At 46.4% G+C, this 27,929-nt stretch overlaps 1 protein-coding gene across 1 annotated transcript; it reads right to left on the reverse strand.

Moving 5' to 3' along the window:
* On the reverse strand, positions 1-27,929 carry Usp22 (ubiquitin specific peptidase 22). Its single transcript, XM_036195921.1, has 13 exons — positions 27,579-27,929; positions 21,016-21,148; positions 19,402-19,515; positions 15,007-15,108; positions 14,096-14,265; positions 9,777-9,924; positions 9,044-9,149; positions 7,625-7,783; positions 6,552-6,678; positions 5,349-5,440; positions 3,903-3,965; positions 3,412-3,561; positions 1-2,737 (listed from the first exon to the last, which is right to left on the reverse strand). The coding sequence occupies exons 1-13, from the start codon at positions 27,747-27,749 to the stop codon at positions 2,695-2,697; spliced, it is 1,578 nt and encodes a 525-aa protein (XP_036051814.1). The 5' UTR covers positions 27,750-27,929; the 3' UTR covers positions 1-2,694.

Here is a 27,929-nt window from a genome sequence, read left to right on the forward strand (position 1 = left end):
TCAGTTTCAGAATAAAATGCAGCTTTATTAGGATATAGTAAAGACTAAAAGCCACCAGGGAGACAGTCAAGCCCCTCAAAATGACAGGGGAGAAAGTGACATAAATGTCTTGGTAATAAAACTTCTAACTACAGTACAATCATTGAATATTTTTCCCCTCACAAAAGGATTTCAAAGCTATAATAAATGAAACAAGCCACTTGTCAAAAAGAACAATAATTTTACACAAGGAAAAGCATACATACCAAGCCAAACACAACAGCACTCAGGTTCCCATGGTGTAGGGCGCTCAGGCCTGTGCCCAGCTTGAGGGGGCTCCTGGGATGAAGAGAGGAACTGCAGACCCCATTCTACCTCCTGCACTGAAGACATCTGAAGAGGGCTGGTCTGGCCTCCTGTGAGGCTGGGACCAGTGGTATATGGGAAGAGACTGGGGCTGGGCAATACAGCCCTGTGATGAGACACACTTCATGCCCATCTGAGCACCTACACTGGATGGTCCTTGGGTGGGAAATCCTTTTCCTGCCTTGTTATCTAAAGGCAGAACTGGAAGACCTTCCCAAGCCCACTGCTCTAATCTGCCGCTCCTCAGTCATCCACACATGCCTGTCTATCTGAGACATCATGCTGAAGGTCACAGGACACAGAGGGAGGGCCAGATAGATGTGTGGCAGTCAGAGTTGGTTGGCCTCCTTGCCACGGGCACAGAGTGCGGTGCTTAGAATGTTGTCCATGGTAAAGAAGGGGAAATACATTTGGATAGAAAAGGTTAAAGTCAGGCTGACAGAAAACAGGTGCTGTCCTCCTCAGTGCCCCGAATTCAGGGAGAGATGGGCTGTGTGCTCTGGGGACAGAGGAAGCAGGCCTGGCCAGCACACCTGCTCATTTCCCCTGCTTCTGGATGCCCCATCCACCAGAGTGTCAAGGAGACAGACCTTCAGGAGGAGTTGGGCTCTGGTTCCTCTAGGCCAACTGCAGAGAACTCTTTCCTCTGGGTATTCACAAACACAAGAATATGACTCCCCAAGGGCATCTCCACAGCTGAGTCCACAAACATGGGTCCATGCCTGAGAACCTGAGCCCACCCACATTTCTTAAAATGGGCTTCTTCTAAAACATGCTTCAAGTTGTCCTCTACTCTAAATGCAGAAACAAGAACACAACAGCAGAGAACATGGCGAGTGAGCACACTGTACAGGAGGGTTAGTTGTCCTTGGCTCCTGAAGGGGATTTCACACTGACTGAACAGCACCACTTAACTCTGCCATAGCTACCCTATCCCATCACAACGGACTAGGGAGCTGGGCTAGAACCTGCCCTGCATTTTTGCAGCCTATCAGTGAAGAAAAGTCCTCTTATCTTCAAATAGTTCAAAAAAATTCTGCCTACATGATAACTATGTAATTCAAATTTTGGGTGTGTAAATAAAGGACAATCAGAACACAGCTGTACACGCTATGCGTGAATGATGCACATGATACCTGCTGTAGAGCTACAGCTCAGAGCCTGGCTTAGGAAATACTTGCTGGTCCTGAAACTCCTGGGGTAATGTGCCCATAGGTTCCTGGGCAAGCACCACTGAAAAGGCAGTGGTGTAAAGAGAAAGCATTGAGACCCTAGACTTTAATTTCTTAGAAATAGACAACCTAAGCCTTGTCCAAAGACACATGCAAAATATCTTACAAGAAACTTCATGACTGACCCTGTGAGCAGAACTGGTCACCAAGCCTTTTTATTCTGGCTGTAACTGAAACTATAGCAAACGTGGAACAGTGGAGGACATAGTGCAATGCAGCCTCCAACCTGGACCACTCAGCCACAAATCTCACAGGGCCACTAAACCACCTGCGCAGGCAAAAGGACCAAAGACCAAAGAAGGGATGTGGGAAGATTGGATCAATGGAGCCACCAAGGCATATTCCATCTACTGCAAAGATCCACTGCCTGGCCACCAGCCATGTAGAAGGCAGAGCACAGGGCAAGCAAATGGCACGGATCAAAAAGCAAGACAATCTGCTTTCAGAGGAAAGAGGATCACCTAGACTTCCATATAAACTCGGTAATCATTCACTTTACTACTATCACATTTATGAAATTCACTATTGTGGGAAAAGAGCAAGGGGTAGAGATAAGATGCCTATTTCTAGAATCTCTGGGCTGATGTTTCCACATGCAGTTGATGCTAAGTTATCTGTAGGACAGATGTTTCTAGCCTGTGGGTGGCCTCAACCTGGGCCCAGGGCTATTTTACAACCTTAGAAAGAACAGGCACACTCCCTGCCCTTAATGCCACAAAACACAGAAGGCTGCTGCAAACAGTCTGCCCTCTGGCATCAACTTTGCCCACTCTACAGCCTTAATGGGCTCATTTTCAACGATGTAGGTGCTTTTTAAACCGTGTGGGATGACAGGGTGAAGCACTAGGCAGAGGCTGGTCTGCTCTGAGGACATCCACCCTCAGCATACCACAAGGTTGAGAAGAGGCGGCCCTTCAGCTCCTGTCCACCAAGGGCATGCTCCACTCAATCTTATAGCTCATGGCCACCCTGACATCTCCTAGTGCAGAGGGGCCACGTGTGAGGCACGTCTGCACAGGAGGGTTACCATGGTGTTCTGATGTGGGGAGACCAGGGGTCATGTCGGAGAGCTTGCCAACTTGTTCTTTTTGTTTTTCCTGTCCAGCAGGGCAGGAGGCTACTCATATTCCAGGAACTGTTTGTGGTAGAAGAGTAGGTACCTGAGGAAGTAAAGGGAAAAGTGGGCTTAGTCCTAACTTCCAAAATAGCTATGCCAGTCAAGACTGATCCACAAGTCTGACTTTTTGATGGTATGATACTGTAGCACCTCAAGTCTTCAGGAAAGGGACACTTCCGGCCTCCTATCATCCAACTGGACTCAGTGACTTCCTGTAGTCACGACCTCTCCAGGTCTCCTTCAACTCCAACCCTGCCCAGTAAGCAGCACACTCTTTCTCCATGAGCTCTCTCCAGGGGGCGCCCAGAGCCCAGAGCCTCACATCCACCATCTGCATCTGTGGCAGGTGGTCTGTCTTGACCCTGGGCCTGGGAATTCTAAGGACCTGAGGAGGCTCAGGGTAGACGACACATGAGTAACAAAAGCAGCAGAAGCTGATCCAGAACCGCTGCATAGCATGGATAGGACAAATGCTGACCGCAATGTTCTTTGATCTAGAGGAGGCACAGACAGGAACTATGTTCAGCAACACTCCCACCCTGTAATCACAACCTAAAGGTGTGACATCTGATCCAAGGAGCCACTGTCCCTTCAGCAACAAACTAAATTAAGGTGAATATCCCTTGTGACAGATGCAGCCTAGCCTGTGGCTCTGGTCAGACAGGAGTGATGGACAAGCACCATCACAGACCCTCTAACCCCACCCCCTAGACATACCCTTCGCTGTCCAACACATCCTTGATGCTGGCCTTGGTGATGATGGCATCATCACACTTGAACCACTGGTCTTTGTGCTGCCGTATGAAGCTGGTGTAGTGGCCACTTTCCAAGGTCCCTTGATGGTTAACAACAGCAAACAGGGAGTACCTGGTGTAGAAGGAGAGAGCATCTGAACTACGGTCTACTGAACTGGCCTAAAGCAGAGCTTGCTGGCTGCAGAGTTGGGAGAGCCAGGTCTGCACTGCTCAGCTCTGGCCTAGAACTGCAATGCACAGAAGAGGTGGCAGCAGTGATGATCCAGTCAGTAACTGGTTTACTTGTACCATCGCCTGTGCTATCGACGGCAAGAGGGATGGTACCGAAGAGCAAGCTCATGAGGCTGGGCTCCTAGGCAGACCCACACCAGAGGTTTCTAGAGTGCGGTTGGCACCAGGAGGGTGCTGTCTGAGAAATGCCCACTCACTCACCCAGCCCTGTAACCCACATACTTGTTGTCATTGTTGAGACTGTCCAGGGGCTGCTGGTACTGCCCATTCATCCTGCTCTCTTTGCTGTAAGGCAGTAATAAAACTTAGTTACTAACTTACCAGAGAGATAGGCTCCAATGACAGCATTAACTGATGCCAAGCAGTATACTTCATTTATTTCAGTTTTCCTAGGCAGACTGCCTCACACACTGGTAAGAAATCCAGCTTGGGCTGGAGATCCCTGGCCTAATGCTTCTGTGGCAGTACCCTCCCCTCAATAGACCCCAAAGCCACTTTCTGCTCCAGGGGCTGCTGGTACGGGCTTTGTGAAGTTTTGCTCGAAACACACCAAATAAAGAACTCCTTCCAAAGGCTGTAAGTTAGCCCCGCACTACATTCTTAAAGAGCACAAGGACACCGTGGAGTATCTCACTAGCAGCAGGTCGGGTAGGACGGGAGGAGGGGCTGTACAGGAAATGCCAGGTTTCAAACTAACTTGGTTTATTTACTTACAGCCAAAGTTAGCAGAAGACAGCAGGACCTGTGAGGCCTTAGAACCAGCAACAATGTCACCCCATCCCTGGACATGTTACTACCTCATTTTCTAAAGAACCAATTCTCATGGTCTCTGATATTATTTCAGTCAGTGACCTGTGGACCCAGGAACACAGCCACAAGAAGGGCATCTAGATTAATAATAGGAAGCTGCTCAAGACAGTACAGTGGGCTGAGGAGTGGCTTCTGAAAATGTACTGTCTGTATCTTGACCCTCAAAACTGCAGATGTGAGCCATTTAGGAAACCTGTGCAGACAGGATGAGGGATGCCGAAATGAGGCCTTTTAGACAGGCTCCACCTCTAACCACTAGTATCTAGAAAGCAGGGGCCAACAGATGAGTCACAGGCTCAGGAAGGGCCTTGGGCTCAGGAGAGTGACCAGCAGAACCTCCAGGAGCAGGATGAGACCAGGGAACCCTGTCAGGATCCTTCTCACCAAGTTTCATATTTCTGGTTTCTATTACTGTGAGAAATTTCTATGGTTTTGAGCCACCACATTTATACATGCTGGCCACAGACAGCAAACACTTTAGCAAGCACTATAGTTTTTTGAGTGTTAAATCTTATGTGATCCATGGTACACAGAATTTGATCTCAAGGAAGAGAATCTACTGTTGCAATACAACCCTATTTATCTGTATTTCAAAATCTGTCTCCATCAACCAAAAAATGTTACATGGTCTGCCTGTAACTTTATCTTGATGAGCTGCCAAATTTGAAAGTTGATAAATAATCAATGAAGGAGTCACAGCACAGAGAGGCACCCATGGTGAGACCAGAGACCAGGTAAGTACTGAGGTTGGGGACGAGGTCTATACAGCTGTAATACAGCTTGTCTATACCCTGGCACTGGGCACAAGACAACTTGCCTCCCCACCTGAACACACACAAGGGCACCAAACCTTTGTACCTGGAAGCCATGAAGGGCGTCATGTCCAGCTCCAGGGGGAACGACACATATGTGGTGATCTTCCGCCGAAGTTTGGCTGAGTGTTCAAATCGCTGCAGAGATGAAGGGAGAGGAACACGAGCAGACTAAGCAGTAGTTGGGCCACGGAGCCACTTTACTCACTGATCCCTCCAGCAGTCCTGCTCAGGCCAACCCGGAATTCAGGACCCTCCTAACTCACCTCCCGAACGTTGGGATTACAGCTGTGTACCACCAAACTCGGACTGATCTTTTACATTTTAAAAGGTATAAAATAAAGAATAGGGAATACAGATCACACGTAACCTTCAGACTCAAATACTACTGCTGCCTGCTCTACTAGAGGACCTCAGCTTGACTCCCAGCAACCACAAAGCAGCTCACAGCAGTCTGTAACTCCAGTCCTAGAGGACCCAACACCCTCTTCTGGTTTCTGTGGGTACCGGGCATGCATGTGGTGCAAACACACAGGCAAACCACCCACACACGGAACAACCACCACAAGACTCAAATTCCCACTACTTGGCTTTTCCTACACAGAGCCTGCCGGCCTCTGGACTAGACCATAAAGCTCAGGTCCTTGTTTTCTGGATCTTTGCTTCCCACAGTTTTGGGGTGGAACTCAGAACCTTGTGCATTTTTAGGCAAGAGCTCTCTCTCCCACTGACTCACCCCCTAGCCTGGGTCTTTATTTTGAAGTGAAACAAAGTTAAAAGAGGAGCTGAGGATGGCTCAGCAGTAATGAGCTTGAACCCGAGTTCAAATCCCCACACCTACATAATGGACAGCAGTGAACACACACACCTGTAGCCTCAGCGCTGTGGGAGGCACAGACAGGAGAGCCTGGGCTTGCCAATCTCAAGCCTAACTCCAGGTTCAGTGAGAAGCCCTGTCTCCATGCAGTAAGGTAGAGTATGGTAGAGCAGGACATCTGCTGTCTCCTCTGGCCTACATTCACAGAGATGGCAGCAGTAAAATCTAATCCCACCTCCTACGCAGCTCCTTGCTGTCTTTACAAGGAGGTGCACACTCTGTCAGCTAGAGGCAGGAGCGCAGGAGGCGGCTCTACTTCCTGCCTCTTGGGACTGGTGCACTCTGAGGGCTCTAACCTGAGCTGGTGAGCTTGAGGCTGTGCTTTAGGCTAATGCCGGGCTGCCCCTGTGGCTGGTTTTCTGGGAAACTCACTTTGAGATGGAAGCAGGCCACAATGGGCAGCTTCTTCATGGTGAGCTGCTTTGTAGACTCTTGGTAGCTATGGCAACCGCTACACTTGATCTTGGCACTGCTTCCTAAGTGCTCTGGTCTGGTAAATCTACAAGGCATTAAAAAAAACAAAACAAAACAAAAAACCCAAAACCCATGTTTTTATTAAAAAACAAACATGTTTTTATTTAACAACAACAAAGTGGAAAGGTAAGGACAAGGGAGAAAAGGGAACAGGTTATTTTTACCACCCGAAGTACATATCAACAGTTAAAGGTGTGTTTCACAACACAAAGAGGAACTTCATCTTCCCCTGCTTCTCTGAAGCTTATTTTTTCTGTCCGTCCGTCCGTCCGTCATCCATCCATCCATCTCCTACCTACATACGTATTTTAGTGAAAAGTCTGGGGAAATGGTGGCAATTTTCTCATTATACATTTCAGTAACTCAACCTGTCTCATAACAATGGTGCATACTGCCACACAAAGCTACAAATGGGGACAGCGGCAGTTCAGAAGACCCACAGTGCACAGATGCCTCAATAAACAAATGGTGTCATCACCCATGGGCCACTAGTCAGCGGAATCACATGATCTACCCCATACACAATTCTCAGGACTTTCAGAGATCAAGACAAAGTGGAAGAGCCAGCCCACAGGTGACGTGCTGTGAGACTCCACTCATACCTCCCTGAGAATCTAGAGGAAGCCAGAACTGAACTGCTTAGGTAAGGACCTGACAGAGTGGTAGGTGGGACAAACTATAATGCTCATGCCTACACCAGCTTCAGCGACCTGCTGTGACATACACATCCACCTCTCTGTGCTGTGGGGTCTCATGATGGGGAATGGGTGAAAGTACCAGGGAGCACCATGTCACCCTATAGCAGCAGGATAATCTTCAAAGATCTGCTCATTTTGTTTCTCTCTTTCTCTTGTTTTTTTTTGGTGATTTTTTTTCTTCTTTTTTTTTTCTGTTAATTTTTAAAGATTGAATCATGTAGTAAAATGGAAGGAAGAAGTGGCATTCTGAAACAATACTGCAAGATGTCTCACCTTCGCAGGCAGTCTGTGAGAGTGGTGGTGCCTGATGCATGGCTCTCCCCGTTAACCACACTGCCCTCACTTCCTGGGCTCAAGGGCCAGAAAGGGGTGGAAGAACCAGGTAGGTCTAAACTGATGTCCCAGAAAGGATCTATGGTGGTGGAGACCCCGCTGCAAGAAAAGATGAAAACACATGAGAGCACATGAGGACTGGTGTGTACTGTGGCATGAGGCAGCCCCTAGAGATAGGCCAAACATGCTGCCTGCTCTGCCCACCTGTCTAGCAGACACCTCAGGACAGAACAGAAGTATTCACAGTAATGACTTTATCTGGGGGATCTGGCAGAGTGTAAAGTCCTGAGCTACAGGCAGAGCTCTGTGCTGGGATCCAGTTCACAGCACTTAGGAACTGCAGCAACACTGCTCAGAAACTAGGTGCCTTGCATGGGCAAAGACACCGAGATCCCCATCTACAGTGTGCCAAGGCCAAATTTGGCAGCCCTACAGACAAGGACCACTGCATCAAACAAGGCTGACTTCTGCCAGGAGGCTCACATTAGAATATTAAAGAGGAAACCTAGAATAGGAAATTGGGTTCAGATTTGAACTGGAATTCAAGGCTATCTCTTGCTAACAGAATGTAGTAGTTATAAGGCCAGGGAGAGAGGAATTCTACATTGCTCAAAGATAAGGCCTCAAAGGAGATCTGCTCCTGGAAAACCATAGGAGAACCCCTGGATTCCTGTACCCTGGTCCTGAACCCTGTTCAGAGTACAGGTGGGCACTGGGGGATGGTGACCAGGGTTTGCAAACCCAGGGGTGAGACAGTGGAGCAAGCACCAGACACAGTAGGGTGGGTGGGAGACTTCTCTGGCCACTGCCAAGAACCTTTTCTGCCTCTGAAGGTGAAAGCACTAAGCAATGGTGATACCTGAGAAGAACTGTGGCTTTACGTCAGCAGATGGGAAAGGGGCCGATTCACATTGGAGCATGGGAGCCAATGATCTGCCATCTGAAGGGGCTATTTGCTTTGCTTCTTATAGTCCTAAAGACTATAAAAAAAGCAGAGACATATGTATGAAGCTGCCAAGGACACCCTGCTAACTGCCAGCACAGTCCCCAAGGGAAGAGCTCCCAGCCTTCAGATTCAGGTAATCTGTTGATTCCTTGTGTCTTTTCTATCAGAGGTACTTTATCTCAATTGACCAGGACATAGCTGTTTAAATAAAATTGTCCCTCACCTGAAGCTAGCGTAGGTGCTCCACTATGAACACCACAGAATTCAAGGAGCTTTCTCTAAGGTGGTGCTGAGCTTTAGGCTTGAAGTCCACATAAGACTTTCTCTTGCTGACTGGGAAATGCAAAGGATACGGCACAGCCATGGCAGATGAAAACACCCCTGGTGACTGTCCAGCTGATGGGAGCACTTACTGGCAGACTTGGCATGTGACATCAGACTGGAGCCCACCCGTGAAGATCTGGTCGATGATGCAATTGCAGTGGTTGGGGTTGTTGGCTTTCTTCCCATTGTCATCACCTGAGGACAGAAAGTGAGATTACCAACAGTGACGTGACCAAGACAGCACAAAGCTGTCAGCAAGTCCACATCCACCCAGCAAAGGCAGGAAGACACCACAAGTATCAACCCTCTACGAGGTCTGTGAAGACGTTTACTTCAACAAGAGATCTATCTCGTGGCAGGGGTGAGGTGAGGTGTGTCATCCTTTTCTTTCTTTCTGGAGCCAGGGTAAGATAGCTCTGGCTGGCCTTGAACTTGCAGAGATCTGCCTGCCTTTGCCACCTGGGTGTTGGGATTATAGATGTGTGCCAGCACACTGGCCTGGGACCACTACTCTTGTACAGAGGTTCACACCTGTACTCCCAGAGGTTGAGACAAGAGGACCAGTGCCTTAGGCCAGTATGAGCTACACAGTGAGACCCTGCCTCCAAAAATACCCAAAATCAGCTGATATTAACAAAACAAACTGTGGAGAACTCCTTAGCAGCAAGCATGCGATTTTCCTTAGTGGAAACAGAACCTGACTATAAGACAAATCAAGCGTTCTTCTACAGTTGCCTGGGTGAGCATAAGCCTTGCTCTGTTCCATTTTTAAGGAAACTCCCCGCCTGCCCCAGCCCAGCAGGGAGATGGTGGCAGGCCCACCTTTGCAGTGCCGGTGGAGGACGTCCAGGGCTGCAATGAGGAATTCATGTGCGTCCTGCTGCTCATAACCCGCCAGGTGCCGGGCGTGCGTCCACACCAGGTGCAGCAGCTTGTAGGGAATGTGTGGGGAGCGGTGCCCCGAGTAAAACTGTTTAGAGAGAAGGAAAAGGGACAACTAGGACACCCGTCAGTCTTCATCATACAAAAAATGCACAGCTGCAGACTGGGTGAGAGTTTGATCCAACAAACTTCCTTGATTTTCTTTTTACAAACTGTATTTTTAAAAAAAGATTTATGTACTTTATGTATATAGGTGTTTTGTCTGCTTATACATTTGTGCACCAAAAGAGGGCATCTGATCCCATGGGACTACAGTTAATAGATGGTTGTGAGTCACCATGTGGGTGCTGGGAATTGAACTCAGGACCTCTGGAAGAGCAGCCAGTGCTCTTAACTGATGAACCATCCCTCCAGTCCTGCAAATTATATTTTTATTTGGAACTGCTGGATTTGAGTCTCACTTTCCTCCCTTTTATTTCTGCTCATAAATGCACACATGAAGAGCAAAACCAAGTGATCCATTCCACACAACGTTTGCCTCACAGAACACCTGCCATCCCTTTACCAGAGTGCACCTCCCACGTTCATCAGACCAGGGCTTCTTCCATTGTGTCATTTGTCACGCCTTTGCCTGAGAAGCCATTTGGTGGAAATCCAAGTACACAATGACAATGAGTACATTTAAGGCCATTTCAGGAACTGGGAAGTTCTGTTTTAATCCCAAGCCCTTTTATAACAACAAAAGGAAACTCAAGCCAGCAATTCAAACAGCAATTTTTAAAGTCAAACATTCAACATCACAATCTAAAGCTATATGACGATGTTTACATGCTGAGAAATGGTGGCAGGAAAATACTCAACGTCTTTGTTTTCTGTAATAACACCATCACATTTCTGTAAGAACAGAAGACTTGGCATCTATAGTAAAATCACACCACAATCTTGTCACTGAGATGTTTCAGGCAGCACTTACCAAGGCTGTACGGTGAAGTCATCCAACACAACCCTGGCAAGTCTTGCCAGAAACACCTCAGATCGGTACTTGGACTTCAAGTTTTGGTTGTTGTGCTTCCAGATTTTGTGTGTGTGTGTGTGACCTCCAGTTTCTGTCAAGACCCATAAAGCTTTGTATTAAACTAATTTAGAGTAGCAAACCATCTGCTTTCATGTATTAGCTATAAAACAACAGTGTGTGGTAGAAACCCAACAAAAAGCTGACACTGATCTTCTATGCATGTCTCTATATGTGTGTGTGGTGGGTCAAGCCGTACAACAGCCTCAGCCTGCTCCTGGAGCCAAGCTGAGCACCCAAAAGGTTTGGAACCAACCTTTATTTAGGATTTTAGAATATTTGGCAAATGAGGCATCTTGTGGATGGAACCCAAAGCTAAACACAAAACTCAACATACAGTACAAAAGTAATTTATGAAGTATGTACTAAACCACCATCCTAGGGCAGGTATGGAATTCATCACATTAGTAACCAAAGTCTTAGAATGTGGGACATTTTGGGTTTTGCTTATCAGATGAGTGCAACTGCTACTAACAATGAACAGCCAGAAACTAGAACTGGGAGACAGATTTACTAGCACCGAAGCTATCAAGTACTAAAGCAGTAGATGGTTTAGACTACGCACTAAAAACCAAGAGCAGCTATGAAAATTAACAACTTAACCAAGAAAGGTGCTACAGAGAAACACTTGGCACAAAACCCTGTATGTACTCACTCACATTCTGTAACAGTAAAAACAGGAAACTACCCAAAAGTGTTTGAACCAGGCAGCCCCCAACTGCACTGTGTCCACTAAACAGAGAATACTTTAAGAATCAGTGCTGATGCAAATAGCATACACAGACTTTGATATACCACACTAAGAAGACACAGACAAACCTGCACATATACAACACTTGGGACACCTGCCAAACATCTATCCATCTCATGTACATAGAAATAGGAATTCTGGGGGCAAAAACCTGTGTCACCAGGAGCAGGGGCTTGGCTTCAGAAAGGTATGAGGTTGGAGGTGTTAAACATTTGTCAACTCACAGATCTATATACTAAGAAGTTTTATTGCATATACCTTACTAAGCCTGAGTTTAAAAGTAATCCGAGAGGTGCATTAGTCACAAAGTAATAGCTAGTTAAAACCAGTGAACCCCAGCTCTCACTTCTCAGCATGTTTTCTTTTCCCTTGGAACCTCTGACTATTTTACCTGTCACTACCAAAGTAAATCTGTTGCAACTCTGTGGGTTGGTCCCAGGTTTCAGCACCAAAATGTGAGTTTTGCAACTTTGGGGAAAGGTATCCTGACTACTTGGGGAGTCAGGCAACACCTTGAGCTGTTTAGGACAGCGCTGATGGTTGGAGCTGCAGAGATAGTTCAACCCTGGAGGGCGAGGTATCCCAGACAGCTGGAGCTGCTTAGGACAGCTCTGACAGCTGGAGCTGCAAAGAGGCAGCTCAGCCCTGTAAGGGAAATTTTTCTTACTGCTCTGGGAAAGTCAGGCCTGGAGCTGCTAGAATAGCTCTGTAGGAAAGGGTATCCTGACTGTTTGGGAGAGTCAGGCTATACCTGGTGTGATGGGGGATGGTCTTCCTGCAGTATTTAGCAATCCTGGTCCTCTCTTGGAGAGCTGTTACAGCTGAGCTTTGCTCAACCCCACTTAAGGGGACTTCCTAGCAGAGCTCTGCTTCTCTGGCCTAAGAAATTGCAGAAATGTAGCAATCTCCTCTGGCTCTGGAGAAAAGTGTTACTTTTTCAGCTCTTTTAGCTCTCTCTTGCTTTATCCTCTGAGGAATGTTTTAGCAAGGATCTTCTCTATGCCAGTGAATGAAGATCTTCATACCCAAAACTCTTTAGATAAAGAGATTTATTTGAAGAGGAGTCGTCCAGGAGAGTAGCTGCCTCTACCAGGGTGGAGAGAACACCCCCCCACACACACACCCAGTGACCAGTTCACAACTGACCAGGCAGGGTGGTTTATACAGGATGTCTTGGAGGTGGAGTCAACCAGTGATTGGTTAGTTTCATAAGTCAGTTGGCCAGGGGCAGAAATGGCTCTGATCTGACTGAGCCAAACTGTGTTTCTTTCATTGGCCTTATCTGAGCCGTCTTTCCCTAGTTCTGGGCTCCAGGGTCAGGGTGGGTTTCTTTAGCCATCTCCTTTTCCCTACAACTATGTATCCTCAGTCACCAGTAGCTGCAGGAGTTAGTAACAGGCTGGACTAGGACAAGAATTGGAAAATTTGTTCTGAAAAGGCCAGCTGAATCATTTCAGTTACAAAGCCACTGTGTAACTCTGCCCTCTGCTCAATCCTGCCCAAGGCAGCCCTGACAACATGAGAAAAGATGCCTAGATGTACACTGATAGAAGATCACTGACAGAAACGAGGCCAGCCTGCCGGCTTCTGTGCAGGGCAGGGCACCCCATTTCTAGGATGGGAAAAGAAGTTATTTCAGCTCTGATTCCTGATCTAAGACCACTAAGTAAGTAGGTGCTGAGACCAGGCCTGAGCACGTCCCAACCCTGAGCCATGGGATGCTGCTTTGCTTAGGGGTACATACGGATAGGTACAACACAAGTGCAGCTATCATGAGATCAAGAACAACCTTAGCAAGTACCGACTCTCTGTGCTCCAGTCTGCAGAACAGAGGCCTTTGACAAAGCACACCTGGGAAGGGTTATCCACTTCTGCTGAGGAGGAAGCAGGAAAAGGGGCTGATGCAAATCTGCAGAATTTCCTGAATGCAGGAGGCAGACAACAGTATTTAAAAAACAAAAAACTTATGATTTATTGATTTTATTTTATATGTTTTGGCATTTTACCTGCATGTATATCTGTGTGAGAGTGTCAGTTCCCCTGGAACTAGAGTTACAGATAGTTGTGAGCTGCCATGTAGGTGCTGGAAACTGAACTGGGGTCCTCTGGAAGAGCAGCCAGTGCTCTTAATATCTGAGCCAACTCTCCAGCCCCCAGACAACAAAATTTACACATGAAACTGCCAGGATTCCTAGAAATAGATGAATGCCATCCATAAGCTGACTCTGCCCACTTTGAGGGCTCCTCTCCTTGGTGAACAATGTGCTTCCAAAAACCAAACCAACAACTCATCTCTAGCAATCCTTTTGTAAATGCCATGTCTTCCACAGTATAGTCACATAGTCAAATATAATTAGGCAAGGTTATCATCAACTGTTTCATTTCTCTTTAAAAAGGGGGAAAAGAAGGCGGTTGTACAGTTGTTCCCGCACTCACCTCCTGGAAGAGAGAGGACATCTCACAGACCAGGCAGGAGCTGGGGCTCTGCATCTCACAGCGGTGCCTGTCTGACAGGAAGAAATCTCTCAGAAGCGGTGTGTGGGTCAGCGCCTGCACGATGCAATTCATGAAGCACGTGTTTCCCAGGTTGATCAGTCCACGCAGACCTGAATGGGGAGCCATCGAGAGCAGGGTCACCTGTGCACTGAGCTCAGACTCAGGACACCAAATCCCAGCTGAAGCTTCTTTTACATCTCCATGACCAGTCACTTTCTTCAGTTCATTCAAGCAGCATGAGAAGAGCAGGAAAATGTAGGGTTCTCTAATTTCTGTGTGGACTGCAGAACGCTCATCACCACTGCCCCCTCCACTTTGTCCTCTATGTTCTCACAGTAATGTCCAAACGTATCACTATGAAAATAGGCAGGTCAGAATGGAGCCTAATGAGGCAAAACATTTATCAAACAAGCTCTAAACTATACTTCTTCCTTTTTAGAAGAGGTGGTCATCAGCTGGGGTGGTGATGGCCTATGCTTTTAACCCCAGCACTCAAGAGGCAGAGGAAGGCAGATCTCTTTGAGTTAGTTCAAGGCCAGCCTGGTCTACAGAGTGAGTTCCAGGACAGCCAGGACTACACAGAGAAACCCTGTCTCGAAAACCCAACAAAGATTTGGTGAATATCCTCACTCACTGGCATATCATCCACAAAGAGCAACTCTGACCAGAACACATTCAAGTCCGTTCAAACACGCAGATGCCAAGGAACTGGGAGGGATCGTCTCCACTCATCCCTCTACATCACACATGTACAGCATCCCCAATCCAAGAAGAGCAAGGCCCAGCCAGAGCCCTGCACTAAGAAATGCAAGGCTTTCTATCCGTCTGACACTGCATGCCCCCTCACCCACCTATGGTACAGTTGGAGGTAATCTTCCGCCTCTTCGGGTTGTGCTTCAGCAGTTCCAGCTCCCGCTTTGTTGGTTCCCAAGTTGAAAACTTCTCTCCAACACCTGAGGAAATGGAAAACAGTCTCAGGCACTGTTACCTAAGTTCTCTTGGAAATGAAAGCTATGATGACCTGACCCTCATTGGACTGCACTGCAGAGAGGCACCCTTCTCCTACCGCCCTGCTGTGCTGTGAGAGGTGCAAGATCACTGCAGGAGTTTCCCTCAGTGAGTGTCTATGAACACACTATGGTTATTGAGTCAAGGAAGGTAACCCATCAAACTGCCAGACACTAATGTTTCTCAAATGCCTTGGATCCTGGGGTACAGAGATGGTAGCATCAGCTCCAATGGGGGCAACCTGGTAAGTCATGAAGGATCTTCCTGAAAATGTGACAGACAGAGAAAAGTATTTTGAGTTTGGTGATAGAGCATTTGTCTACCATACGTGTGGTCCATGTTTGATCCCTAAAACTGCCGGGAAAAAAAGAAAAGGCATTTTATTTGTATTGCTAGTTTGTCGTCTGAGTTATGGTCTCACTGTGTTGCCCTGGCTTAGACTGGAACTTGCCATTTAAACTGGGCTGGCTTCAAACTCAAGAGATTAGCCTGCCCATCTCTCAAGTGCTAGGACTGTGAAATCATGCACTACAGCCTGCTGAATATGCAGAGGACCAGAACCCATGACAATGATATCCAAAAGATAAAGCAGAGCACATTTCACTCTTACACACCCCACTCAGAGGGACTTGTCCTACACTACTTAAAATTTCTAATTCAAGAAACTTTAATAATACATCACTTGGCCAGATGGAATCAGAATGAACATGAACTGGTATATGAACATCAACTAATGGTTCAAGTGTCCTGTACAAAAAAATAATATATCCTCACATAATGGTGATATGTATTGTTTTGAGGGGACAGAAACAACCCGCTAAACACAAAACTCTGACTCCTAAGAGCACCTGTTTCTGCCTCATTCGTGTGCTGCTCAGTTTTCTGTCAACCTGATACAGCTAGGATCATCTAGGAGAAGAGGGCCTCAGATGAAGAACTGTTTCCATTACATTGGCCTGTGGAGAGTGCTACCCTTGGGCAGGTGGTCTGGGGTATGTAAGAAAGATAGCTGAGTGAGATGGGAAGCAAGGCAGTATACAGCTTTCCTCCATGACCTCTGCTTTAGTTTCTATCCTGACTTCCCTCAGTGATGGACTGTGACCTGAAAGGATAAGATGTTTTTGATCAGTGTTTTATTCACAGTAATAGAAAGCAAACTAAGACACGGCAGAGTTTTAAAAAAACAAAAACAAAAACCAACAACAAAAAAACCCAGCCAAGTCAGGGTTGTGCTCTATTCCCCCTGCACACAGCAATGGTGCTGACACATGAGAGATACATGCTCACTGGTCAAGTGGGACACAGACCCAGCATTGTTATGCAAACCATTGTGAGCCTCTCCGGGAACTGGGGAAAAAAATCAGGTGTGCTAATAGTCTTATGTCAACTTGACACACAAACTAGAGTTATTCGAAAGGAGGGAACCTCTTCTCAGAAATTGGCTCTGTAAGGTTCAGCTGTAAGGCATTTTGGGCTGGCGGTCCTGGATTCTGTAAGAAAAGAGGCTGTGCAAGCCATATGGAACAAGCTAGTAAACAGTACCCTTCCATGGCCTCTGCATCAGCTCAGATCTCCAGGTTCCTGCTCTGTGTGACTTCCTATGCTGATTTCTTTTGACGATGAACAGCAATATTGAAGTGTGCCAAATAAACCCTTTCCTCCTCAACTTGCTTTTTGGTCATAGTGTTTCATCACAGAAATAAAAACCCTAAGACATCAGGTAAACCCAGAAGTAATAAAGAACAATGCTGTATCTGTGACAAAGTGTGTGTGACAGAGACACTATGGTGCCACCACAGCCACAAAGCCCCTGCCAGAGTACAGGAGTCTAAGCCACCTGGGTAAGCTAGCCACTCCATTCTCCACCCACAATCAGAAAATAGTGCCTCTCCTACAAGAAACTGCTATGTTACTTTTGAAATTACTTCAGAGAGCACATTTTCCAGAAAACTGCAGGGCTGAGAGTAAATCATTGGTCAGGGATGTCTGCAGGCAAAATTATTCAGTCTGGATGAGCTGGGGGGACACTGATTTGATGTGGGCTGGGCTAAGCCAGGTCCTCAAATGTGCCCTCAGATTGAGTTTTGCCTCACCCAGACAGCGCCCCTTAGGAGTCACAACCACAGGGGCACGGGGGTACCTGGCCAGACTGATGCCACTGGGAATGAAGGAATGAGCTGCTGGAGAGGCCAATCTGCACAAATGCAGCACTGGCTGCTCTCCACTGCTCCTTGTGCCTCACTGTCTCATCCCATTCTCCCCTCACCATATCTCAAGAGGTGCAGGGTCGCTACGACTGGCCTCCCGTGTTAAGGACACTATAGAGATAAAACTGAAAATGCGTCTAAGTCATATGTACTATAAGTCATTTCACTGGGTTGAGGAGATGGCTTAGGGGCTAAAGTGCTTGCTATGTAAGCGCGACAACCCAAATTAGGATCCCCAGCACCCATGTAAAACCCAGGCACAATAGCATGTGCCCCTAACTCCAGTGCTGGGGGGCAGTCAGTCCAATCCTAGGGGCTTACTGATAAGATGATCTTTTTGAAATGTAGAGTTCCAGGTTCAGTAAGAGACCCTGTCTCTAAATAAAAGATGGAGATCAACAGAATACCTGCTGTTGACATGAGTGCATGCACACCATTGCACATTGACATGTACACAAACAAAATGCAAAACTCCTTTCCTTATATTTCATCACTATGGGTTTCTTTTCCAGGATTACTGTGTATACAGTTGTTAACCATGAGATTTTGTTAAGGCTGCAGTGCATATAAAAATCAGGGGGGTGGTGGCACATACCTTTAATCCCAGCACTTGGGAGGCAGAGGCAGGTGGATCTCTCTCTGAGCTGAAACCAGCCTAGAAAAGCAAGTTCCAGGACAGCCAGGGATACACAGAGAAACCCTGTCTTGAAAAACAAAAACAAATTATGAGGTAGTATTTGCTAAAGATCTTTGTGTAACACTTATTATAATGTAAGATTTCTTTTTTATGATGGGTTAATAGAAGATGCCAACCTCTGCAAACAGAAACATTCAAGAACTGAGTAGCTTCCATATAGGTAACAACCTGAAGGATTATCTTACTATACACTAAACTTTACCAAGAAGAGACATAATATTTTGCATTTAAGGAGTAATTGTTACCATATGCTTTTGTTGAGTGCTTAAAGTTTCAAAGTGGCCTTCTACTAGATAAAATGTAAATTTAGGAAATAAAAGTTACAAGAGTGACACTGTGTTGTGAGGGGGTACTTCTGCATGGTTTCTGGGCTTTGCTTACCTGGAATACACACATTTTGTGAATGCTGAGACAGGCTGGTTTTGCTGTATGTATGAAAATCTTAACAAAATTTCTAAAGGTATTGTCTCCATGATGCATGTAACGCCACTGTCAAGAAGAGTAGCTCTTATCATTTAGGCACAGGCATTGTGGTGGCTTGAAAGAAAATGGTCCCCAAAGGGAGTGGCACTATTCGAGGTATGGCCTTGTTGTTAGAGTAGGTGTGGTCTTGTTGGAGGAAGTGTGCCACTGTGGAGGCGCTTTAAGGTCTCATACACTCAAGCCACGCCCAGTCAGACAGACCACTTCCTGTTGCCTGTGCAAAATGCAGAACTCTCAGTTACCTCTCCTAAGTATCTGCCTGTACAACGCCATGTCCTGCCATGATGATAATGGATTGAACCTCTGAACTGTAAGGCACTACCTCAATAAATGTTGTCCTTTATAAGAGCTGCCAAGGTCATGGTGTCTCTTCACAGCAATAGAAACCCTAACTAAGGCAGGCACATTTCAACAGTTTTTGTTTCTTCCTTTTTTGTAATGCTGAGGTTCAAGCCTTGTATATGCTAAGCAATGACTCCTCCACAGAGCCAGATACCTGGCCCAATACTTAAGGAATTTCCACACTAGTACAGCAAGAAGCAATACAACATGCCAGTCTGACAGGGTTGAGAATGGGTTAAAAAAGGGGAGGGACTGTAATGTCTAACAGACCCTCTGTGGAAAGGATGGACACAGCCTGGGGTATTTTGGTGGAAGAACCATCCATCCTCTCCTAAGGACCAATAACCCATGTCAGCTAAACCTACATGGTTCCTGCATTAGTTTCATCACTTCTGTGTGACTGCCACAGGAAAAGTAGGACTTGTTTTTTTCTCTCCTCCCCAGGCCAAGCCAGCTTCCTTGACCATTTTTTGGTCCCCTAACCGTCTCTCAAAGCACTGTGAACACACCTTGCAACTTCCAAGCCTTGCGCTGCTCCTCTTTGGCAATGATTTCTATGTCCTTGTCATAGATGTAGTCCTGACACAAGAAGCAGTATATACCGCCATACATCAGGTCAATAGCTGTGGACAGAAAGGAGGGAAGAGAACAAAATTAAATCTAGCATGGCAAGATAGTGCTTCAGGCAGCTGAACATGAGCCAAGTGTTCTAGACACCCCTGTGAGCTGCAGGAGTTCCAACTGTGAAGGTTTATCCAGGGTGGGTGAAGTGTGTCTGCTGTCTCCAGAAGTTTTCCCAAGGGCTGAGCAAGAATGGGAGGCACACATCTGAGGCTAGCAGTACTGATTCAAGGATCAGGATGCTCTGCTTCAGTTGTGCAAGCACAGAACTCCAAACTAGGGCACAAGTTCACGGAGTATCTATTTTAGATCCACAAGAGTTCTTTCTCAGGGACCTGACTGGGGAATGAGACTTTGTCACATCCTGAATGGCTGGCAATCTTGTAAGAGAGACTAATAGCTATCTGCTGTTTCCTCTTATCTTGACTATGTGTCTTCTTTCTCCAGGGACAGGTGAAACAGGTTCCACTCAAAAACCCTTGATTTCACAGCACAGAAACTGAACCTATAAAGGTATCTGTCCCAACTGCTACTTCAAAATTAGGGGTTGAGGTTGCTGGGCAACAGGAAAAATTGCCAGTGTCACTTTCTGAGGTGCTGCCAGACTCTGAAGCAAGTCTTATCACTGAAACAATTGCTTTCTGCTCACAATGAATAACTCTACTACAACTGTCGGGGAAAGAAAAAAAACAAAACAAAAGCCCAGAAAACACACAGATGGGACAGAAACCACCCCAACTGAGTCAAGGAGAAATCTTAGGAAAATTAGAAACTATTTCAAGAGAAATGAAAACAAAAACCTGTTGGGCATGGTGGTGCACATTCAGGAGGCAGGGCAAGACCAAGACAAGTGTGATGAGGCATGCCTAGAATCCTAGCATGCTGACAAAGGAGGATCCTATGTCTGAGGCTATCCTGGGCTATGTAACAAGACTGTTGAAAAGAACAAAGCAACTGCTGGACATGGTAGACATAACCTATAATGCCAGCACTGGGGAGGTGGAAGCAGGAGGATCACAAGTTCAATTCAAGATCATCTTTGGCTGCATGACAATTTCACAGCCTGAGACTGCCAACAACACACACACAAGCACATACACAACTATTTCACACACGTACAACCAACTACTTCATATACTTGATGTCATATGATGCTCAGCTAGCCTTTTATGAACCTGCATTAATGAAAACCCATTGCTAAAATATGACACCAGTTTAAAAGGCTTCAAGCAAATGGCACCACTCACTTGAGAGTTCAGTTTCACAAGGACCTTTTTATTTGTTTGTTTTTCTGAGACAGGGTTTCTCTGTGTAGTTTTGGTGCCTTTCCTGGATCTCACTCTGTAGACCAGGCTGGTCTCGAACTCACAGAGATCCACCTGGCTCTGCCTCCCAAGTGCTGGGATTAAAGGCATGCACCACGACTGCCCAGTTCACAAGGACCTTTTATCATACTGGGCTCTGGGGGAAGATAACATGCTAACTGCTGCAGGATGCCTTACCCAGGTTGTGCCGCTTTGACTTTGCATGCTCATGGATGTGTTTCTTTGTGAAACAGCCGAAGAAGACACAGTAGAGGCAAGAGTGCAGCCGGTTCAGGTGGATGCCGCAGACATGGCAGACACAGGACTTTGCCTGAAATTTAGATAAGGAGTTGTGAGCAGTGTGGATTCAACAGGTGTTCCCAAGGGGAAACACGAGTCCAAGTCGAGGGTCACAATCAGGACACCAGTGGGAGGAAGCACAGGAGCTTTCTTCTTGTCTTACCACTTTACTTTAACCCATCACTCCACTCTTCCTGTTTTCCCCAAAGTGCTTAGTTTAGCTCAAAAGCAAATCAGTAAGAGAACAGCTATGGTGATAACATCATTTTCTCACAACCAGCACTGTGCCTTGAGTACTCCATCCGGCCAGCAGCTCATACCCAGCCATCTTTAATCCAGGTATCATTTTGAGGCCTGGGAATCAAAGTTCTAAAAAGATATGTAATGAGTTTAAAAGACAAACAAAACCAAAAAATCCCCAAAATAAAACCTAAGAACTACAGAAAAGAAGCATGAATCAAAGCAATACACAGGAACAAAAGAGAAAAACTCACTGCTAAAAATAAGGCCACAGAAACTGAGCAATGCAATCGTAGCAAATATGAACGCAGGGTATAGTTCCACATGCTCACACTACTCAAGAACGTGCCAGTTTGTAGCACTAGGAGTCAGGTATGGAAAGAGGAAGGGCCAGAGTTATGAATGCTCACTGGGCGACCAGGGCACAATCTGACATAGATATCAACAGTAAGAATGAATTACTGCCAGGCAGTGGTGGCACACGCCTTTAATCCCAGCACCTGGGAGGCAGAGCTAGGCGGATCTGTGTGAGTTCGAGGCCAGCCTGGTCTACGGAGCAAGTTCCAGGACAGGCTCTAAAACTACACAGAGAAACCTTGTCTCAAAAAAAAAAAAAAAAAAAAAAAAAAAAAACCAAACACAAACAAAAAACCTTAAACCTGATAAAAACAGAAGGCATCCAAGTCCATACTATAATTCCTGCTACACAAGCACACACACTAGCTCTCCCAAAGTCTTCTTCCTAGGAGAATTCCATATAACAACTGCAGTGGGAAAGACCAAACAAAGCCCGTTTTCTATAACCACCACGTAACAACTGACTTAAACAGAATCATTTGTGTATACTAGAATCACCAGGTAAAATAACAACAGAACTCAAAAACTGCAAAACTAGACCAAATATCTACCAAGTCAATGAAGAGATAGACGATCACAGGTTTTGAAACACACAGTACAAGCCAACCATGCAGACTTTGGCCAGGGAGAACAGGGAGCAGATGCAATGTGCCAAAGTCTGGTGGAGGTGGCAGACTGCACAGAACCGGACACTCCACTTCATGCCCCAGTGATTCTTCAACAGTGGAAACTGGCATTCTCTGGTGGCATGGCTGCACAGAGTTGTTCAACTGCTCTCTATCTACTATACTTGGACTACTGGGCTTCTAGTTTTTTGCTGCTAAACCTGTACTTAGGTTTGAATCCAGAGTGCACAGCAGGTCTACCTGTTGAACGTGTGGTCACAGCCACTTCTCACTGTAACTGAAGGCAATGCAAGCCAGTATTTAAGTATGGACTGTGTGTGAAATGAGACGGCCATATTCACTGTTATTCCTGGACAGTATTCATTATTATGGTCAGAGGACTATGTCCTCATTCTATGGAGGTCAATGGCAATAATTACCCAGGTGTCATCAACTGATTCTCAGAAAATTTGAGGAAAAGAATGGCAAAAATGGAGCTAGAGATGGCTCAAGAGTTAAAAGCACTGGCTGCTCTTGCAGAGGACCCGAGTTCAATTCCCAATACCCATATAGCAACTCACAACTTTCTCTAACTCCATTTCTAGAGGACCTGACGCTCTCTTCTGTCCTCTGCAGAGAACCACAATAATACACAACATACATCAGGCAAAAACACTCACACACAACAAATAAAGAATGGCAAAAGTGAACCAATGAGCCTACATAAATATATGACAATCTTTATGACATGTAATTTATTGTAGATTTCTTGTTTTTATAAAAGGAAAGTATTAAAGTGAATAGATAAGCTATACAGTTCTTAGATTTATGAGACACAACAGAATGTTCACAGTAGTGTGATTTCTAACACCCCAACACCGGAAGTAAAAATGTTCATTACATGTATAAATAAACAAATGCTGGGACAGTTGATCAGCAGAGTATTATGCAGCAAAAAAAGGAAGGGTGTAATCTGTATTGTGAATGAATCTCAACATACACAACACCAAGAGAAAGGAGTTACACAAATAAGCATACACCACATTGCTCCCATCACATGAAATAGAGAGGCAAGCAAGCAAACCAAACGCCATGAAAACCTTATTAGGTTTATTATTCTCATGAAGATGAGGGTAAGCTCTGTGGTGCTGTCCTGTTTTTAAAAATGTATTATACTTACTTGTGTGAGAGTATACAAATGTCACAGGGAATGTGCAGAGGTCAGAGAACCATCTGTGGAAGCTGGCTCTCTCTTACCATATGGGTCCTGGGACCAAGTTCAGGCATCAGGTTCAGTGGCAAGCACCTCCACACACTGATCTGTCCTGCTGGCCCCACAGTAGTCTTTTATTATGTCTACTCATTAAATCATCAAATGTACATATCCTCTACAGATGGTTTGAAAAGCAGAATACAAAATATACAACACAAAAAGGACCTTTATAGTTCAGTTAGTAGGTGAAATGCTGCAATAATGTAAAGAATCATCATACCTGAGTGGAAGAGCATGGGGGAGTGGTCAGAAAAGTAAACAGAGTTACAACTGTGGAGTAAACCTGTGTCTTCTAAGGGGTATAATTCCCACACATGAAATCAGCAGAGTCTCCCTGCTTGCCTTAGAGCAAGAGAAAGAAAGTCCTCATGGAAGGCCTGCCTCTCTCCACATGGCGACGCTGCTGTACACAGATATGCACAGTGAGACAAAGACTGCAGGCTTGCCACTTGCAAGGAAGACACATCTGTCTGGGCTGGTAGATTAGAAAAGGCCAGAAGCCGGGCGGTGGTGGTGCACGCCTTTAGTCCCAGCACTCGGGAGGCAGAGCCAGGCAGATCTCTGTGAGTTCAAGGCCAGCCTGGTCTACAGAGTGAGTTCCAGGAAAGGTGCAAAACTACACAGAGAAACCCTGTCTTGAAAAACCAAAAAGCCAGGACAGCTTCTCTTCTGAATATTTCAGCTAGCCAACACACTAGAATTTGCAATGAATACAGAAAACACACCTGTGGTCCTGGCACTCTGAGAGCTGAGGCAGGATTGCCGAGTTTGAGGCAGCATGAACTACACAGGGAAACTCTTCCTTCAAACAAACAAACAAACAACGAATATTAATAGTAACCCTCCCTTTACACCTTTCATATTATAGTATGTGAGCACTGTTCCTTGTGGTAGCTCACAGCAACATGTTGCTTTCAGGCTATTGAAGTATGTCTAACACAACCAGAATTTTAACCTTTATTTAAACTGGCATATATAGCCTGTGGCCACTGGATGGTGTGACAGTTTAAGCCCTAAAGTGGGTGCTATCTACCCACAGAGCTTATTTATATTCTGTCTTCTGGGTTCATTTATCCCACAAGTGAAGGGTTTACTTTAAATAAGGGTTTAATGCATAGAGCTGGGGAAAAAATTAAAACCTCAAAACTCTAGAGTAGTTAGTTCATAAAACATGGTCAAAATCAGAACTCATGATGCTTAAACAAAGGCAGGTATTGACCCCAGAACCTATGAGGCTATCCTATTTAGAAAAGGTGCTACAGTCTGCTAACACCAGACTCTAGTTTGGTACTAAATGCTGGCACAGCATCCTCCCCTCCTAAAAGATAGTAATAGGGCCAGAAGCTAAACCCATGTGAGTGACAAAATGGAGACTGGAGACTGTAGCCAGGGCCATGGAAGAGGGAGGCCAGGATGAAATCTTTAGAGTCCTGGCAGGGAAGCCCTTCTGACATTTCACTGTCAGAAGTTTTACATTGTCATTTGTTACAGCAGTCCTAGGCCAGTGACACAGGATTCATATCAGCTATTACCTTCATTTCCATCCTAAAAAAAATACTTCTAAATGTGAAGATGAATTTCCAGTCATCAAGGCTCAGGTTTAAAAACAAACAAAGAAAACAACAACAAAACTTAGGCACCAGCCATGCAGCAGCTAGGGAGAGACAAGTTGGGGTGCACAGGGTGCTGATGGGGCACCTGTAGAGCCACATGGCTGGCTTCTAGAGCCAGTGGTAGCCAGGCTGCTTTCCACCTACACAGAGTGGCTGTTGTGATTTCTTCAGAGGAATGTGGTTCCTGAACTGGCAGCAGCCTGCCTAGGTCAGCCTGCCCATCAGCCAAAGCTAGCTCTGTGGATTGTGGGAACTGAAAGTTAGTTTGGAATGGGCCTTGCATGGAGCCTTTGCCACAAAATTCACATTAAGGTGCTGTCACACCCCACAGGCTGCAAACAACCCTGACAGACACCTACGATACTTCTTCGTTTGTTAATTGTCATATAGTAGTTGCATTATGACATCTTAATACATATTTATCGCTGTACCTTATTCAAACTCACCTCCAATACTATCCGTCCCCCCCACCCCCAGAAGTCCCCTTTCTGCACCTCTGTCCAGTATAGAGTCCTCTGGGTCTAGACTCAAGAGTGGTGTGGTTCAGTGACATGGTAGTCTATCTCTAGTTCTTTGAGAAAGCTCCACTGGTTTACACAAGGCTGTAGAAGATTACACCCCCACTAGCAGTGCATATAAGGGCTCTCCCTTCCCCCATAACATATTTGCTGTCAGTTTTCTTGGGAGTAACCATTTTGCCTGGGGTGGGATGAAATTTCCATGCAGTTTTAACTAGTATTGCTCTAATGGCTGAAGATCAATACTTCTCCAGATAGTTGTATTCTTTTTTCTGCACCATTATGCATGGCCAAACTTGTGTGTTTGTTTGTTTTGTTTTTCGAGACAGGGTTTCTCTGTGTAGTTTTGGTGCCTGTCCTGGATCTCGCTCTGTAGACCAGGCTGGCCTCAAACTCACAGGGACTGCCTCTGCCTGCCAAGAGCTGGGATTAAAGGCATTCATCACCACTGCCCAACCTGGTCTAACTTTTTTTTTTTTTTTTAATAATAATTGGCTTGTGAAATGAAAACATTCTGAGCTGGAGGGAACTTCAGAGGAGTGGAGTTCTGCACACAAGCTCAGGAACCTTCGAGAGCACGATTACCTGCCTCCATTTCCTACTTCATTGTAGCCCAACAAAACATGATTTGTGAGTGTTGCACTGGTATCTGAATTCTGGGTTGTGAAGATCATTTAATGAAGAATTTCTAGCACAATGGAAATTTAAATATTGAGCTGAGCAGTCCTAATTTAAAAGGAAAATTTTCATTTCCTTATGTGATGCTATACAAAACTAGAGTCAGGGGAGATGGAGGGGAGCAAAAATTAGAAAGAGAAGGGGGAAGAGGGGACACCCCCCCATTTACTCCCATGTAAAAATGAGTTTTACATCACATCTCAATCCAGGAAGCAATAGAACGGCGCAGTGACAAAATTATGACCCGTGCAACACTGGTGTCAATCTGGCATTTTTGTGCCAGGGATGATGGTTCACATCTGCAATCCCAGTCCTCACAAAACTGAGACAGGAGGATCGGGTGTTTAAACAGCCTTAAGGCCAGCCTAGGCTACACCGAAAGACTCCCATCTCAAAATACAAAATAACCCAAGTCTTAGTATTTCTGTTTAAGGGCATATGCTTCTATTACCAAAAATCTCTGCTCCTAACAGGCTGTTACAGAACAGAGAATTTAATACTTAACATGGCATACAACCCAGCAGACTTGTCAGTTTTCCCGTTAAGAAACGCTAATCAAGAAGGAAACAAACAAAATTCCCCATTCCAGTTTTCACCTTCAAAAGCAAATTGTAATCATGAAGTTCAAGATTAAAGGAGAACGTTCTCCGATTTCCAAATCACTAATAATATAGTCGTAGTTGCTGGGATTTGCAGGACCAGTCAACAACCAAACCGCCGCTACTACCTCGATGGCTGCGAATGTCAATCACCTCCTACAACCTACAATCTCGCTTCCTGCCAGCCTCCTCTGTCTGCCGCGGGGCTCAGCTCCGGCCGCTATCCACAGAGCACCTGGCAGACCCCGACCCCGCACCGCGACCTCACAGACAAGAACTACCTACAAGGCTGACGGCCACGGCGGAGTCTTCCTCCTCGGATTCCTTTTTTTTGCCCGACCCTGCCCCCCCCCCCCGCACCTAGAGGCTTCCTCCCGCTACCACCCCACAGCCCCAGGAGGTCCCTTGCCCCTCCCCGCGTCGCGCGGCTTCTCCCCGCTCCCTCCCCTTGTCCCCTCCCCGCGTCGCGAGGCTTCCCCTCACCCCCACCCCGCACCGACAAGCTTCACTCCCACTCCCCGCCCCCCCTCCACCCCTCCGCGTCCCAGGCAGGAGAGCGGCGCAGGCCTCAGGCACACCTTGCGCTTGCGGGCCTCGGCCGTTCCGCTCCACACGAAGCACTGGTAGATGGCCCGCAGGTTTTGCTTCCAGTTGTCCACCTTGAAGCTGCCCAGGTGCGAGCAGCCCGGCGGCGCCACAGCCAGCTCAGCATCCATGGCCTCGACCTCAGGCTCGGGCCGAGCAACCATGGCTGGCAAGGCCCGGGCGCGCGGGGCGGGCGGCGACGGGGGCGAGGAGGACGCCAGCGCGGCGAGAACAAAGCGGCGGACAAAAGGCTGCGCCGAGAACCGAGGCAGGCGACCGCAGCACGAACCGCTCGCGCAGCGCCCTCCAGCTTCGAGGAGGGCGGGGCGGGGCGGGGCGGGGCG

The sequence above is a fragment of the Onychomys torridus genome, chromosome 8 (genome assembly GCF_903995425.1).
Source record: "Onychomys torridus chromosome 8, mOncTor1.1, whole genome shotgun sequence".
In the NCBI taxonomy this organism is placed as follows: domain Eukaryota; kingdom Metazoa; phylum Chordata; class Mammalia; order Rodentia; family Cricetidae; genus Onychomys; species Onychomys torridus.

What these genes read in the sequence shown, in the direction of transcription:
- Usp22 (XM_036195921.1), bottom strand. Translation starts at nt 27,749, where the DNA reads ATGGTTGCTCGGCCCGAGCCTGAGGTCGAGGCCATGGATGCTGAGCTG. An exon ending in GTCACATGCCAAGTCTGCCA is followed by an intron (nt 7,784 to 9,043) that starts GTAAGTGCTCCC and finishes CTTTTCTTGCAG; the next exon opens with CGGGGTCTCCACCACCATAG. An exon ending in CTCACAGACTGCCTGCGAAG is followed by an intron (nt 6,679 to 7,624) that starts GTGAGACATCTT and finishes AATGCCTTGTAG; the next exon opens with ATTTACCAGACCAGAGCACT.